Source organism: Oncorhynchus mykiss, chromosome 2 (genome assembly GCF_013265735.2).
Source record: "Oncorhynchus mykiss isolate Arlee chromosome 2, USDA_OmykA_1.1, whole genome shotgun sequence".
NCBI lineage: Eukaryota > Metazoa > Chordata > Actinopteri > Salmoniformes > Salmonidae > Oncorhynchus > Oncorhynchus mykiss.
The window spans coordinates 294,526-313,223 of NC_048566.1; the positions used below are offsets into that span (position 1 = coordinate 294,526).

The following is an 18,698-nucleotide window of genomic DNA, read 5'->3' on the forward strand; positions in this document are numbered from 1 at the left end:
AGGCAGTAGGGATGACCAGGGATGTTCTCTGTTTAGTGAGTCCTCCAGATCAGAGGCAGTAGGGATGGACCAGGGATGTTCTCTGTTTAGTGAGTCCTCCAGATCAGAGACAGTAGAGGTGACCAGGGATGTTCTCTGTTTAGTGAGTCCTCCAGATCAGAGACAGTAGGGATGACCAGGGATGTTCTCTGTTTAGTGAGTCCTCCAGATCAGAGACAGTAGGGATGACCAGGGATGTTCTCTGTTTAGTGAGTCCTCCAGATCAGAGACAGTAGGGATGACCAGGGATGTTCTCTGTTTAGTGAGTCCTCCAGATCAGAGGCAGTAGGGATGACCAGCGATGTTCTCTGTTTAGTGAGTCCTCCAGATCAGAGACAGTAGGGATGACCAGGGATGTTCTCTGTTTAGTGAGTCCTCCAGATCAGAGGCAGTAGGGATGACCAGGGATGTTCTCTGTTTAGGGAGTCCTCCAGATCAGAGGCAGTAGGGATGACCAGGGATGTTCTCTGTTTAGTGAGTCCTCCAGATCAGAGACAATAGGGATGACCAGGGATGTTCTCTGTTTAGTGAGTCCTCCAGATCAGAGGCAGTAGAGATGACCAGGGATGTTCTCTGTTTAGTGAGTCCTCCAGATCAGAGACAGTAGAGGTGACCAGGGATGTTCTCTGTTTAGTGAGTCCTCCAGATCAGAGGCAGTAGGGATGACCAGGGATGTTCTCTGTTTAGGGAGTCCTCTAGATCAGAGGCAGTAGGAATGACCAAGGATGTTCTCTGTTTAGTGAGTCCTCCAGATCAGAGGCAGTAGGGATGACGAGGGATGTTCTCTGTTTAGTGAGTCCTCCAGATCAGAGACAATAGGGATGACCAGGGATGTTCTCTGTTTAGTGAGTCCTCCAGATCAGAGGCAGTAGGGATGACCAGGGAGTGACCACACTCTTGATAAGTGATTGAATTAGACAATTTTCCTGGTCAAAATGTAACTTGATAATTTTGAGTGTTAAAGAAAATGTCTGGAGTAAAAAGTACATTACTTTCTTTACGAATGTAGTGAGGTAAAAGATGTCAAAAATATGAATAGTAAAGTAATGTACAAATAACAACAACAAATAATGACTTAAGTGGTACTTTAAAGTGTTTTTACACCTCCGCCCAAAAGCCTTCACACCGGTACATTAACATACTTGATATACTGTTACACACACACTTATCACAAAGTATTCCATACGTAAGTTAATTAAAAGGCCATGCAACCTGAGTTGAAACCTCAGGGAGGTGCACATGTGCAGTACAGAAACAGATGCATGCGCCATATATTTAAGTGGTGGACACTTGATACGGTCACATGATATTGTTGTGGTATGTCACACCTATACATATTGCAAAGAAAAAGCCATATCTCAGACTAGCCTATGAATATAAAATATTAAGATGGGCAAAATAACATAGACACTGGACAGAAGAACTCTGCCTAGAAGGCCAGCATCCCGGAGTCACCTCTTCACTGTTGACGTTGAGACTGGTGTTTTGAAGGGTACTATTTAATGAAGCTGCCAGTTGAGGACTTGTCTGTTTCTCAAAGTAGACACGCTAATGTACTTGTCCTCTTGTTCAGTTGTGCACCGGGGCCTCCCACTCCTCTTTCTATTCTGGGTAGAGACAGTTTGCGCTGTTCTGTGAAGGGAGTAGTACACAGCGTTGTACGAGATCTTCAGTTTCTTGGCAATTTCTCGCATGGAATAGACTTCATTTCTCAGAACACGAATAGACTAACGAGTTTCAGAAGAAAGTTATTTGTTTTTGGACATTTTGAGCCTGTAATCGAACCCACAAATTCTGATGCTCCAGATACTCAACTAGTCTAAAGAAGGACGGTTTCATTGCTTTTTTAATCAGCAAAACTTTACGGAAAAAGCACACCATGCAATAATCTAAATACAGCGCTCAGACAACAAAACAAGCCATATCAATATTCATGTTGTGGAGTCGACAGAAGTCAGAAATAGCATTATAAATATTCACTTACCGTTGATGATCTTCATCAGAATGCACTCCCAGGAATGCCAGTTCCACAATAAATGTTTGTTTTGTTCGATAAAGTCCAAGATTTATGTCCAAATACCTCCTTTTTGTTTGCGCGTTTAGGTCCAAAATCCAAATTCATGACTCGCAGGCCAGACGAAAAGTCAACAAATTCTATTACAGTTCGTAGAAACATGTCAAACGATGTATAGAATCAATCTTTAGGACGTTTTAAACATAAACCTTCAATAATGTTTCAACCGGAGAATTCCTTTGTCTGTAGAAATGCAATGGAATGCAGCTTACTCTCAAGGGGGCGCACCTGAGTGAGCTCGTGGCCTCTCTGCCAGAACCCTGAGTCAATCAGCTCTTATTCCCTCATCCTTCACAGCAGGAGCATCAAACAAGGTTCCAAAGACAGTTGACAGTGGAAGCCATAGGAAGTACAATATGACACTGTATATTGGAAACCTACAAACCTCAGATTTCCCACTTCCTGGTTGGATTTTTTTCTCAGGTTTTTGCCTGCCATATGAGTTCTGTTATACTCACAGATATCATTCAAACAGTTTTAGAAACTTCAGAGTTTTTTCTATCCAAATCTACTAATACTATGCATATCATATAACTAGCAATGGGAAATGGCGTTCTGAGAAAACATCACTAACGTTACACACACTTCATAAGTTAATGTTAGCTAGCAAGCCAGCCATCGAACTCCAGCTGGCTAGCTAACAGCAAGCTTTAACTTACAGTGAAAACAACTATCAGACAAAATTAGAAAGGTATAATATCTAAATCTGTAAATTCTGACCTGTCTACATGGAAGAAAGCTTCACGGCAGACTGAAACCCATTGGATAAGACACCCTGTGTTGTTTCCGTTTAGTTCGCCCAGCTTGTTTGGCCCGTTGTGTTCCACTGATTTCAAAACGTGTTATGAAATGAGAGAGAGAAAGTCAGCGTGGCACGATCGTCATCCAGAAAGTAGTCCATCACTACCTTCTTCTCCACTCACGTTTGTCGATAGCGTTTGTCGATAAATTCAGAGCAGCAATGTTTGTAGTTATTTGTAGCTCTCCATGGCTAACGTTATAACATAACGTAATATCTATACAAAAACACTGTAATAGAAAGGATTATCTACGCATTACGAGCAGCTCATTTTATAGACACAAGATGCAACACCGTAGACCAATCCAAACTCATCTCTCGGCACGTCCAGCCCACTCTTTATCTCAGCCAATCATGGCTAGTGGGAAGGTTGCTCCCTTTTTCTGTGGCTAAACCAACTAAACTTTTATTCGTATTTACAGATTATATATTTTTTTACGTTCAAAAGGCTCTCCTGTGAAGTCGTGACTTGCGACTTACGCCTAGTGTCCCGTATCGGGTCACATACGTAGTGTTGAAGAGGAAACAGAGAAACACTGTCAGTGTTAAAAAAAGACAAATAGACAAGAGTTTGATTGGATGGAATCTACATACCATACAAGGATAACAGGATGAATGTCATCAAAATGACTCGAACTCAAACGTGTTGTGTCTTGACTATCATTAATGTGATGGTTATTTTTTTTATAAAATAATTACATACCGCGTTAAATTATTACTCGATTAAATTACTCATGTAACAATTCATTAAGTAGTAATCTGGGGCACCATGGAAAAAAGTTATTTAACGATTTACTATCTCTCGACTAAACTCTAAAGATATAAATATCTCTTACATCAGTCACAGTCAATTCATGAATTCTTATTTTACCGTCAATCTCGTTCTGAATGTCGTCCTTGGATATCTGCACAAACCCTAGCATATATTATGAATCAGCAATATACAAATTGGCTTAATTATTTATTTACTAACTAACTAACTCAATAATCACACAGATTAAATAAACACACTAACAGAATAGCTTACACATTGATTACTACAGTTTTGTGGCCAAAAGTTTTGAGAATGACACAAACATTAATTTTCACAAAGTCTGCTGCCTCAGTTTGTATGATGGCAATTTGCATATATTCCAGAATGCCAGTAAGATTGCACCTGAATCAACCATTTATCGGATCATCAAGAACTTCAAGGAGAGCGGTTCAATTGTTGTGAAGAAGGCGTCAGGCCGCCCAAGAAAGTCCAGCAAGCGCCAGGACCGTCTCCTAAAGTTGATTCAGCTGCGGGTTCGGGGCACCACCAGTACAGAGCTTACTCGGGAATGGCAGCAGACAGGTGTGAGTGTATCTGCACGCACAGTGAGGCGAAGACTTTTGGAGGATGGCCTGGTGTCAAGAAGGGCAGCAAAGAAGACACTTCTCTCCAGGAAAAACATCTGATATTGATATTGACTGATATTCTGCAAAAATAAATCAAATCAAATGTATTTATATAGCCCTTCGTACATCAGCTGATATCTCAAAGTGCTGTACAGAAACGCAGCCTAAAACCCCCCAAACAGCAAGCAATGCAGGTGTAGAAGCACGGTGGCTAGGAAAAACTCCCTAGAAAGGCCAAAACCTAGGAAGAAACCTAGAGAGGAACCAGGCTATGAGGGTGGCCAGTCCTCTTCTGGCTGTGCCGGGTGGAGATTATAACAGAACATGGCCAAGATGTTCAAATGTTCATAAATGAACAGCATGGTCGAATAATAAGGCAGAACAGTTGAAACTGGAGCAGCAGCACGGCCAGGTGGACTGGGGACAGCAAGGAGTCATCATGTCAGGTAGTCCTGGGACATGGTCCTAGGGCTCTGGTCAGTTGAAACTGGAGCAGCAGCACGGCCAGGTGGACTGGGGACAGCAAGGAGTCATCATGTCAGGTAGTCCTGGGACATGGTCCTAGGGCTCAGGTCCTCCGAGAGAGAGAAAGAAAGAGAGAAGGAGAGAATTAGAGAATGCACATTTAGATTCACACAGGACACCGAATAGGACAGGAGAAGTACTCCAGATATAACAAACTGACCCTAGCCCCCCGACACATAAACTACTGCAGCATAAATACTGGAGGCTGAGACAGGAGGGGTCAGGAGACACTCTGGCCCCATCCGAGGACACCCCCGGACAGGGCCAAACAGGAAGGATATAACCCCACCCACTTTGCCAAAGCACAGCCCCCACACCACTAGAGGGATATCTTCAACCACCAACTTACCATCCTGAGACAAGGCTGAGTATAGCCCACAAAGATCTCCGCCACGGCACAACCCAAGGGGGGGGGGGGGGGGGGGGGGGGGGGCGCGCCAACCCAGACAGGATGACCACATCACTGTTCCATAACTGTTCCTACCAGTCATTACTGTGATGCTCATACCAGACATTACTGTGATGTTCCTACCAGTCATTACTGTGATGTTCCTACCAGTCATAACTGTGATGTTCCTACCAGTCATTACTGTGATGTTCCTACCAGTCATTACTGTGATGTTCCTACCAGTCATAACTGTGATGTTCCTACCAGTCATTACTGTGATGTTCATACCAGACATTACTGTGATGTTCCTACCAGTCATTACTGTGATGTTCATACCAGACATTACTGTGATGTTCCTACCAGTCATTACTGTGATGTTCCTACCAGTCATTACAAACATACTGGAGCCTTTAAGCTGCTCTGCTCAGGGAGGTCTCTGACAACCTCCTCTCATTTTAATATTCTCTAAAAATATGATCTTGTTTCGATCTCATAGACTACAGCAACTTTGTCTGATAACCATGTTGTTATAGACTATAACAGCTGTGTCTGATTACCATGTTGTTATAGACTATAACAGCTGTGTCTGATAACCATGTTGTTATAGACTATAACAGCTGTGTCTGATAACCATGTTGTTATAGACTATAACAGCTGTGTGTGATAACCATGTTGTTATAGACTATAACAGCTGTGTCTGATAACCATGTTGTTATAGACTATAACAGCTGTGTCTGATTACCATGTTGTTATAGACTATAACAGCTGTGTCTGATAACCATGTTGTTATAGACTATAACAGCTGTGTGTGATAACCATGTTGTTATAGACTACAGCAGCTGTGTGTGATAACCATGTTGTTATAGACTATAACAGCTGTGTGTGATAACCATGTTGTTATAGACTATAACAGCTGTGTGTGATGACCATGTTGTTATAGACTATGACAGCTGTGTCTGATAACCATGTTGTTATAGACTATAACAGCTGTGTCTGATAACCATGTTGTTATAGACTATAACAGCTGTGTCTGATTACCATGTTGTTATAGACTATAACAGCTGTGTGTGATAACCATGTTGTTATAGACTATAACAGCTGTGTGTGATAACCATGTTGTTATAGACTACAGCAGCTGTGTGTGATAACCATGTTGTTATAGACTATAACAGCTGTGTGTGATAACCATGTTGTTATAGACTATAACAGCTGTGTCTGATAACCATGTTGTTATAGACTATAACAGCTGTGTCTGATAACCATGTTGTTATAGACTATAACAGCTGTGTCTGATAACCATGCTGTTATAGACTATAACAGCTGTGTGTGATAACCATGTTGTTATAGACTATAACAGCTGTGTGTGATAACCCTGTTCTGTAGATAGCAGATACTGGTTGTTCCTTTCTCTTCTTGTCCTTGAAGTAACAGCGGTCGTGTACATGTGGAGAAACAGATTGTCTGGAACAGGACAGACATGACAGGTGATTGAACCAGTCAGATGACAGAGGCTGTTGTGTCTGTATCTTTACCTGCAGGTTATCTGGTGTGAATATACCAGCACCCGTCATCAGCAACAAGAACTGGCTAAGACTCCATTTTGTGACCGACAGGGATCATCCCCATAAAGGATTTACACTTCAGTATCAAGGTAAGACATAATCAACCCATTATTGAATTAAGTCATTGTCACGTTTGACAACCAGAAAATGTTTTTTTTTTTTTTCACCTGAAAGTCTTTGTAGTTGGATAATAACCAGGAAGGGACCAAGGAACTCTTTATACAATTACCTGACTATTATTCTGTTGCCATGTTCAACAGGTCCTCCTTGTTCTTTGATACCTAATAAGCCCTAATAACCACTAATAACCACTCAAAAGCCCTAATAACCACCATTAGCCCCTAATAACCACCATTATCCCTAATAACCACTCATAACCACTAATAACCACTCATAACCACTAATAACCACCATTAACCCCTAATAACCACCATTATCCCTAATAACCACTCATAACCACTAATAACCACCATTATCCCTAATAACCACTCATAACCCCTTATTTTTATTTATTTTTATTTTTTTAACCTTTATTTAACTAGGCAAGTATTTTCAATGATGGCCTAGGAACAGTGGGTTAACCACTAATAACCCCTAATAACTACTAATAACCCCTGATAACCACGTATAACCCCTGATCACCCCTGATAATCCCATTTAACCACTCATAACCCCTTATAACCACTCATAACCCCTTATAACCACTCATAACCCCTTATAACCACTCATAACCCCTGATAACCACTTATAATCCCCTGATAACCCCAGATAACCACTCATAACCCCTTATAACCACTCGAGAACCCCTGATAACCACTCATAACCCCTTATTGCCACTCATAACCCCTTATAACCACTTATAACCCCTTACCAAAGAGTACTTTCTACCTACTACTTTTCTGATAATCTCATGTATCCGTGCAGCGTTTCATCCTCATCTTGTCTACTGATCAGTGACCAGCTCCATTCACTCTTCTCTGATTGGTTAAAGACTAATGATGTCTTTGTTCTAGTTGTATCCCTCCAGACCAAAGGCCCCCTATCCGTGATTGGTCAAATTGTTACAGGTGTATTATACACTGCAGAGCCAGACAGAGTTCTATAATACATTCCCTTCCCATTCTCCTTTACCAGGACTTTGAAGATCGTGTTTATAAAGCAACCTAACAGCTAGCCAGCCAATCCAGGCCATACGTGAAAAAACATTTTCTCAATGATGGTGTTTCGCTGTAGTGCATATAGTGCACTACTTTTAACCAGATCCCCTGATTGTATGATTGTATGTCGCAAAGACATTTCCCCGGTGACAGTTTTCAGTTGTATCTGATCATTTATTGCACCAACTTGGCTTCCTACGTTCTAATCAGTCCCTGATTAGAGGGGAACAATGAAAACAAGGCTGCGGCCCTGTCTTGGAAGGTTCTATGGGATTGTTAGAGGGGAACAATGAAAACAAGGCTGCGGCCCTGTCTGGGAGGGTTCTAGGGGATTGTTAGAGGGGAACAATGAAAACAAGACTGCGGCCCTGTCTGGGAGGGTTTCTAGGGGATTGTTAGAGGGGAACAATGAAAACAAGGCTGCGGCCCTGTCTTGGAGGGTTCTAGGGGATTGTTAGAGGGGAACAATGAAAACAAGGCTGCAGCCCTGTCTTGGAGGGGTTGTCGGGGATTGTTTTCTCATTCATCCTATTATATTATATTCTACTCATTCATATTCATAAAAAGATATATCGGTTTGGATTCAATTGGATACCCTTTTCACCCCCTGTAAACACGTCAGTTGCAAAGGCAATCAATCTAATACATTTTTTTTAATGGAATTTATCAATGAAGTTATGGTCATGCCACTGAAATGACACCCTATTCTGTTTGTAGCAGGGGTGATGGCTCACTCTTCTGTTTGTAGCAGGGGTGATGGCTCACTCTTCTGTTTGTAGCAGGGGTAATGGCTCACTCTTCAGTATGTAGCAGGGGTGATGGCTCACTCTTCTGTTTGTAGCAGGGGTAATGGCTCACTCTTCAGTATGTAGCAGGGGTAATGGCTCACTTTTCTGTATGTAGCAGGGGTAATGGCTCACTATTCTGTATGTAGCAGGGATAATGGCTCACTTTTCTGTATGTAGCAGGGATACTGGCTCACTTTTCTGTATGTAGCAGGGATAATGGCTCACTTTTCTGTATGTAACAGGGATAATGGCTCACTTTTCTGTATGTAGCAGGGATAATGGCTCACTTTTCTAAAACAAATATGAATCCGATAGCAATTATTCATGATGTTCGTTCCTCATAAGGGGCTATGTGTTATTACTGAACTCAAACCGCCACTGTGTCTTCCTCTCATCTAACGCTGGAACTTTGTTTTATCTAATGCCATTGTTTTTATTGCTCTCATCCAGTGAAAAGCTCTGGTGAGCTGAAATCCAGAGGAGTCAAGTTACTACCGGGAAAGGACAACAATAACAAATTGTCTTTGAGTGAGTTTCCTATTTATCTTTATGCTAATCATTTCCTGTGTGTGTTTGTGTTTGGGCTATTTGCTTGTTTGAGACGGGGTGGTTCTTTGTTTTAAGCTGGGGAGTTTAGCTACACTCATAGCGAAAAAGGGTTCCAAAAGGGTTCTTTGGCTGTCCCCATAGGAGAACCCTTTTGGTTCCAGATAGAACCCTTTTTGGTTCCAGGTAGAACCCTTTTTGGTTCCAGGTGGAACCCTTTTTGGTTCCAGGTAGAACCCTTTTTGGTTCCAGGTAGAACCCCTTTTTGGTTCCAGGTAGAACGCTTTTGGTTCCAGGTAGAACCCTTTTTGGTTCCAGGTAGAATTATTTTGGATTCCATGTAGAACCCTCTGTGTTAAGGGTTCTAGATGGAACTCAAAAGGAATCGCTGAAGTTCAGTCCTTTGTCTTTTTTAACAAAGGCAATGCCCCCCAGTGCTCTGTGGGAAATGGGCTCTGTCAAGCTACGCTGTATACCCATGTGGAAAAGAGTCATGAAAAACAAATAAGAATCTTGTATTATAATAAGCCATCTAATAAGGATCCGGTAAAATTGTGTGTTTTACAGTACCTTATACTGCATGTTAGTGGTATATTTGTATATATAGTAGATTGTGTGTTTTACAGTACCTTATACTGTATGTTAGTGGTATATTTGTATATACAGTAGATTGTGTGTTTTACAGTACCTTATACTGCATGTTAGTGGTATATTTGTATATATAGTAGATTGTGTGTTTTACAGTACCTTATACTGTATGTTAGTGGTATATTTGTATATACAGTAGATTGTGTGTTTTACAGTACCTTATACTGTATGTTAGTGGTATATTTGTATATACAGTAGATTGTGTGTTTTACAGTGCCTTATACTGTATGTTAGTGGTATATTTGTATATACAGTAGATTGTGTGTTTTACAGTACCTTATACTGTATGTTAGTGGTATATTTGTATATACAGTAGATTGTGTGTTTTACAGTACCTTATACTGTATGTTAGTAGTATATTTGTATATACAGTAGATTGTGTGTTTTACAGTACCTTATACTGTATGTTAGTGGTATATTTGTATATATAGTAGATTGTGTGTTTTACAGTACCTTATACTGTATGTTAGTGGTATATTTGTATATATAGTAGATTGTGTGTTTTACCTTATACTGTATGTTAGTGGTATATCTGTATATATAGTAGATTGTGTGTTTTACAGTACCTTATACTGTATGTTAGTGGTATACAGTAGATTGTGTGTTTTACAGTGCCTTATACTGTATGTTAGTGGTATATTTGTATATACAGTAGATTGTGTGTTTTACAGTACCTTATACTGTATGTTAGTGGTATATTTGTATATACAGTAGATTGTGTGTTTTACAGTACCTTATACTGTATGTTAGTGGTATATTTGTATATACAGTAGATTGTGTGTTTTACAGTACCTTATACTGTATGTTAGTGGTATATTTGTAGATACAGTAGATTGTGTGTTTTACAGTACCTTATACTGTATGTTAGTGGTATATTTGTATATACAGTAGATTGTGTGTTTTACAGTACCTTATACTGTATGTTAGTGGTATATGTGTATATACAGTAGATTGTGTGTTTTACAGTGCCTTATACTGTATGTTAGTGGTATATTTGTATATACAGTAGATTGTGTGTTTTACAGTACCTTATACTGTATGTTAGTGGTATATTTGTAGATACAGTAGATTGTGTGTTTTACAGTACCTTATACTGTATGTTAGTGGTATATTTGTATATACAGTAGATTGTGTGTTTTACAGTACCTTATACTGTATGTTAGTGGTATATTTGTAGATACAGTAGATTGTGTGTTTTACAGTACCTTATACTGTATGTTAGTAGTATATTTGTAGATACAGTAGATTGTGTGTTTTACAGTACCTTATACTGTATGTTAGTAGTATATTTGTATATACAGTAGATTGTGTGTTTTACAGTACCTTATACTGTATGTTAGTGGTATATTTGTATATACAGTAGATTGTGTGTTTTACAGTACCTTATACTGTATGTTAGTGGTATATTTGTATATACAGTAGATTGTGTGTTTTACAGTACCTTATACTGTATGTTAGTGGTATATTTGTATATACAGTAGATTGTGTGTTTTACAGTACCTTATACTGTATGTTAGTGGTATATTTGTATATACAGTAGATTGTGTGTTTTACAGTACCTTATACTGTATGTTAGTGGTATATTTGTATATACAGTAGATTGTGTGTTTTACAGTACCTTATACTGTATGTTAGTGGTATATTTGTATATACAGTAGATTTTGTGTTTTACAGTACCTTATACTGTATGTTAGTGGTATATTTGTATATACAGTAGATTGTGTGTTTTACAGTACCTTATACTGTATGTTAGTGGTATATTTGTATATACAGTAGATTGTGTGTTTTACAGTACCTTATACTGTATGTTAGTGGTATATTTGTAGATACAGTAGATTGTGTGTTTTACAGTACCTTATACTGTATGTTAGTGGTATATTTGTAGATACAGTAGATTGTGTGTTTTACAGTACCTTATACTGTATGTTAGTGGTATATTTGTATATACAGTAGATTGTGTGTTTTACAGTACCTTATACTGTATGTTAGTGGTATATTTGTATATACAGTAGATTGTGTGTTTTACCTTATACTGTATGTTAGTGGTGTATTTGTATATTTGTATATTTGTTGACTTATATACCTTAAATTACATATACAATTCTACAATACATGATCGTGGTGTACATGATCCCCCCCCTTTCCTTCTCCTCCTCTCCTCTCCTCCTGATAACCAGTAACATTGTGTTTCTACCTGATTGGTATGTTTCTATAGTGAATCAATAAGCCTGATAACCAGTAACATTGTGTTTCTATAGTGAATCAATAAGCCTGATAACCAGTAACATTGTGTTTCTATAGTGAATCAATAAGCCTGATAACCAGTAACATTGTGTTTCTACCTGATTGGTGTGTTTCTATAGTGAATCAATAAGCCTGATTAACAGTAACATTGTGTTTCTATAGTGAATCAATAAGCCTGATAAACAGTAACATTGTGTTTCTACCTGATTGGTGTGTATCTATAGTGAATCAACAAGCCTGATAAACAGTAACATTGTGTTTCTACCTGATTGGTGTGTATCTATAGTGAATCAACAAGCCTGATAACCAGTAACATTGTGTTTCTACCTGATTGGTGTGTATCTATAGTGAATCAATAAGCCTGATAACCAGTAACATTGTGTTTCTATAGTGAATCAATAAGCCTGATAAACAGTAACATTGTGTTTCTATAGTGAATCAATAAGCCTGATAAACAGTAACATTGTGTATCTATAGTGAATCAATAAGCCTGATAACCAGTAACATTGTGTTTCTATAGTGAATCAATAAGCCTGATAAACAGTAACATTGTGTTTCTACCTGATTGGTGTGTATCTATAGTGAATCAATAAGCCTGATAACCAGTAACATTGTGTTTCTACCTGATTGGTGTGTATCTATAGTGAATCAATAAGCCTGATAACCAGTAACATTGTGTTTCTACCTGATTGGTGTGTATCTATAGTGAATCAATTAGCCTGATAAACAGTAACATTGTGTTTCTATAGTGAATCAACAAGCCTGATAACCAGTAACATTGTGTTTCTATAGTGAATCAACAAGCCTGATAACCAGTAACATTGTGTTTCTATAGTGAATCAACAAGCCTGATAAACAGTAACATTGTGTTTCTATAGTGAATCAATAAGCCTGATAAACAGTAACATTGTGTTTCTATAGTGAATCAACAAGCCTGATAAACAGTAACATTGTGTATCTACAGTGAATCAATTAGCCTGATAAACAGTAACATTGTGTTTCTATAGTGAATCAACAAGCCTGATAAACAGTAACATTGTGTATCTATAGTGAATCAATAAGCCTGATAAACAGTAACATTGTGTTTCTATAGTGAATCAACAAGCCTGATAAACAGTAACATTGTGTATCTACAGTGAATCAATTAGCCTGATAACCAGTAACATTGTGTTTCTACCTGTTATTTTGTTCCTACAGTGAACGAAGGAGGAATTAAACAGCTGTCCAATTATTGCCCGGATCCGGGGGAACCTGAGAATGGCAAACGCCGAGGCTCTGACTTCAGGTGAGCTCGTCTGTAACTGAACATGCCTGTCTACCTACCTCACCTGGGCCTGTGTTCTAAATGGGCCTCCCTCACATTGCCTTGTGTTCTAAATGGGCCCTGGTCAGACCTACCTCACCTAGGCCTGTGTCCTAAATTGGTCCTGGTCAGACCTACCTCACCTAGGCCTGTGTCCTAAATATGCCCTGGTCAGACCTACCTCACCTAGGCCTATGTCCTAAATGGGCCCTGGTCAGACCTACCTCACCTAGGCCTGTGTTCTAAATTGGCCCTGGTCAGACCTACCTCACCTAGGCCTGTGTCCTAAATGGGCCCTGGTCAGACCTACCTCACCTAGGCCTGTGTTCTAAATTGGCCCTGGTCAGACCTACCTCACCTAGGCCTGTGTTCTAAATGGGCCTCGGTCAGACCTACCTCACCTAGGCCTGTGTCCTAAATTGGCCCTGGTCAGACCTACCTCACCTAGGCCTGTGTCCTAAATTGGCCCTGGTCAGACCTACCTCACCTAGGCCTGTGTTCTAAATGGGCCCTGGTCAGACCTACCTCACCTAGGCCTGTGTTCTAAATGGGCCCTGGTCAGTCCTACCTCACATGGACCTGTGTTCTAAATGGGCCCTGGTCAGTCCTACCTCACATGGGCCTGTGTTCTAAATGGGCCCTGGTCAGTCATACCTCACATGGGCCTGTGTTCTAAATGGGCCCTGGTCAGACCTACCTCACATGGGCCTGTGTTCTAAATGGGCCCCGGTCAGACCTACCTCACATGGGCCTGTGTTCTAAATGGGTCCTGGTCAGACCTACCTCACATGGGCCTGTGTTCTAAATGGGCCCTGGTCAGACCTACCTCACATGGGCCTGTGTTCTAAATGGGTCCTGGTCAGACCTACCTCACATGGGCCTGTGTTCTAAATGGGTCCTGGTCAGACCTACCTCACATGGGCCTGTGTCCTAAATGGGCCCTGGTCAGACCTACCTCACATGGGCCTGTGTTCTAAATGGGTCCTGGTCAGAAGTAGTTCACTGTATGGAGAATATGATGCCCTCTGATGATCAGCCATGGAGTCAGTTGGAATATAATACATCTTCTAGACTACAGACCCTGGTAAATAAGAGACAAAACTAGATATTTTAAATTGCAGGTATGGCTTAAGTCCGTCTGTCCATAATATGTCCTCAGTCCATCTTTCCATAATATGTCCTCAGTCCATCTTTCCATAATATGTCCTCAGTCCATCTGTCTACAATATGTCCTCAGTCCATCTTTCCATAATATGTCCTCAGTCCATCTGTCCATAATATGTCCTCAGTCCATCTGTCTACAATATGTCCTCAGTCCATCTGTCCATAATATGTCCTCAGTCCATCTGTCCATAATATGTCCTCAGTCCATTTGTCCATAATATGTCCCCAGTCCATCTGTCCATAATATGTCCTCAGTCCATAATATGTCCTCAGTCCATAATCTGGCCTCAGTCCATCTTTCCATAATATGTCCTCAGTCCATCTGTCCATAATATGGCCTCAGTCCATCTGTCCATAATATGTCCTCAGTCCATTTGTCCATAATATGTCCTCAGTCCATTTGTCCATAATATGTCCCCAGTCCATCTGTCCATAATATGTCCTCAGTCCATAATATGTCCTCAGTCCATAATATGTCCTCAGTCCATAATCTGGCCTCAGTCCATCTTTCCATAATATGTCCTCAGTCCATCTGTCCATAATATGGCCTCCATCTGTCCATAATATGTCCTCAGTCCATTTGTCCATAATATGTCCTCAGTCCATCTGTCCATAATATGTCCTCAGTCCATAATATGTCCTCAGTCCATTTGTCCATAATATGTCCTCAGTCCATTTGTCCATAATATGTCCCCAGTCCATCTGTCCATAATCTGGCCTCAGTCCATTTGTCCATAATATGTCCTCAGTCCATCTGTCCATAATATGTCCTCAGTCCATCTGTCTACAATATGTCCTCAGTCCATCTGTCCATAATCTGGCCTCAGTCCATTTGTCCATAATATGTCCTCAGTCCATCTGTCGATAATATGTCCTCAGTCCATCTGTCCATAATATGTCCTCAGTCCATCTGTCCATAATATGTCCTCAGTCCATCTGTCCATAATGTCCTTAGTCCATCTGTCCATAATATGTCCTCAGTCCATAATATGTCCTCAGTCCATTTGTCCATAATATGTCCTCAGTCCATTTGTCCATAATATGTCCCCAGTCCATCTGTCCATAATCTGGCCTCAGTCCATTTGTCCATAATATGTCCTCAGTCCATCTGTCCATAATATGTCCTCAGTCCATCTGTCTACAATATGTCCTCAGTCCATCTGTCCATAATCTGGCCTCAGTCCATTTGTCCATAATATGTCCTCAGTCCATCTGTCGATAATATGTCCTCAGTCCATCTGTCCATAATATGTCCTTAGTCCATCTGTCCATAATGTCCTTAGTCCATATTCCAAATGATCCTAAAGCTTCTTATTATATTAGACTGTGTGGGTGGAGTTGACTGTGTGGGTGGGGCTAGACTGTGTGGTTGGAGCTAGACTGTGTGGGTGGGGCTAGACTGCGTGGGTGGAGCTAGACTGTGTGGGTGGAGCTTGACTGTGTGGGTGGAGCTAGACTGTGTGGGTGGAGCTAGACTGTGTGGGTGTAGCTAGACTGTGTGGGTGGAGCTAGACTGTGTGGGTGGAACTAGACTGTGTGGGTGGAGCTAGACTGTGTGGGTGGAGCTAGACTGTGTGGGTGGAACTCCTCTCAACCTTTTTCTTCTAAAGACTTCCCTTTATTACATGAATGTGTTGTTATGTGTTCAAGCATTGGAGCGACGGCTCAGTTTACCTGTGATGAGGACCATGTGCTGCAGGGCTCCAAAACCATCACCTGTCAGAGGGTGGCTGAGGTGTTCGCTGCCTGGAGCGACCACAGACCTGTCTGTAAAGGTGAGGCCCTCTTCCTGGTACATCTAATATAGATACGATGCTGCCTGGAGCGACCACAGACCTGTCTGTAAAGGTGAGGCCCTCTTCCTGGTACATCTAATATAGATACGATGCTGCCTGGAGCGACCACAGACCTGTCTGTAAAGGTGAGGCCCTCTTCCTGGTACATCTAATATAGATACGATGCTGCCTGGAGCGACCACAGACCTGTCTGTAAAGGTGAGGCCCTCTTCCTGGTACATCTAATATAGATACGACGTTGCCTGGAGCGACCACAGACCTGTCTGTAAAGGTGAGGCCCTCTTCCTGGTACATCTAATATAGATACGACGTTGCCTGGAGCGACCACAGACCTGTCTGTAAAGGTGAGGCCCTCTTCCTGGTACATCTAATATAGATACGATGCTGCCTGGAGCGACCACAGACCTGTCTGTAAAGGTGAGGCCCTCTTCCTGGTACATCTAATATAGATACGATGCTGCCTGGAGCGACCACAGACCTGTCTGTAAAGGTGAGGCCCTCTTCCTGGTACATCTAATATAGATACGATGCTGCCTGGAGCGACCACAGACCTGTCTGTAAAGGTGAGGCCCTCTTCCTGGTACATCTAATATAGATACGACGCTGCCTGGAGCGACCACAGACCTGTCTGTAAAGGTGAGGCCCTCTTCCTGGTACATCTAATATAGATACGATGCTGCCTGGAGCGACCACAGACCTGTCTGTAAAGGTGAGGCCCTCTTCCTGGTACATCTAATATAGATACGATGCTGCCTGGAGCGACCACAGACCTGTCTGTAAAGGTGAGGCCCTCTTCCTGGTACATCTAATATAGATACGATGCTGCCTGGAGCGACCACAGAACTGTCTGTAAAGGTGAGGCCCTCTTCCTGGTACATCTAATATAGATACGATGCTGCCTGGAGCGACCACAGAACTGTCTGTAAAGGTGAGGCCCTCTTCCTGGTACATCTAATATAGACATCGGCTTTGATTAAACCAGGGCCTGTGGATATATGCAGATTCTAATGGTCAAACCTTTACCTCTGTTTAATATTGTACGATAGCAGAGAATATTACACCAGCAAGGTATTATTCTCTCTCTGCGTTTAAACATCTCACTCTCCTGTCTCTTGTTTCAGTTAAAGAGCTGCAGGATATTGACTGAACATGACATAATCTAGTATCCCGTTTAAACATCTCACTCTCCTGTCTCTTGTTTCAGTTAAAGAGCTGCAGGATATTGACTGAACATGACATAATCTAGTATCCCGTTTAAACATCTCACTCTCCTGTCTCTTGTTTCAGTTAAAGAGCTGCAGGATATTGACTGAACATGACATAATCTAGTATCCCGTTTAAACATCTCACTCTCCTGTCTCTTGTTTCAGTTAAAGAGCTACAGGATATTGACTGAACATGACATAATCTAGTATCCCATTTAAACATCTCACTCCTGTCTCTTGTTTCAGTTAAAGAGCTGCAGGATATTGACTGAACATGACATAATCTAGTATCCCGTTTAAACATCTCACTCTCCTGTCTCTTGTTTCAGTTAAAGAGCTGCAGGAGATTGACTAAACATGACATATTCTAGTATCCCATTTAAACATCTCACTCCTGTCTCTTGTTTCAGTTAAAGAGCTGCAGGATATTGACTGAACATGACATAATCTAGTATCCCATTTAAACATCTCACTCCTGTCTCTTGTTTCAGTTAAAGAGCTGCAGGATATTGACGAAACATGACATATTCTAGTATCCCATTTAACCATCTCACTCTCCAATGCTCTCCTAGTCTCTCTCTTTTTTTATTTTTAAATTTTTTATTTAACCTTTATTTATCTCGACAATTTAGTTAAGAACAAATTCCATTCTGATGGCCTACCAAAAGGCAAACGGCCTCCTGCGGGGACGGGGTATAAAAAATAAAAAATTAAGTAAATAAAATATAGGGCAAAAACACACACAACACAGAGAGACAACACAACACTACATAAAGAGAGACAACACTACATAAAGAGAGACAACACAACACTACATAAAGAGAGACAACACTACATAAAGAGAGACAACACATAACTACATAAAGAGACAACACAACACTACATAAAGAGAGACAACACAACACTACATAAAGAGAGACAACACAACACTACATAAAGAGAGACAACACTATATAAAGAGACAACACAACACTACATAAAGAGAGACAACACAACACTACATAAAGAGAGACAACACAACACTACATAAAGAGAGACACCACAACACTACATAAAGAGAGACACCACAACACTACATAA

At 40.9% G+C, this 18,698-nt stretch overlaps 1 protein-coding gene across 1 annotated transcript in view; it reads left to right on the forward strand.

Annotated features, from left to right (window-relative positions):
- Positions 1–18,698, forward strand: part of LOC110512917 (CUB and sushi domain-containing protein 3) — a 523,013-nt gene that overhangs the window by 145,344 nt on the left and 358,971 nt on the right. Inside the window, exons 6-9 of the mRNA XM_036934833.1 lie at positions 6,744–6,856; positions 9,163–9,240; positions 13,348–13,435; positions 16,268–16,392. Coding sequence (XP_036790728.1) covers positions 6,744–6,856; positions 9,163–9,240; positions 13,348–13,435; positions 16,268–16,392 — 404 coding nt within the window. The remainder of the gene's footprint in view (positions 1–6,743; positions 6,857–9,162; positions 9,241–13,347; positions 13,436–16,267; positions 16,393–18,698) is intronic.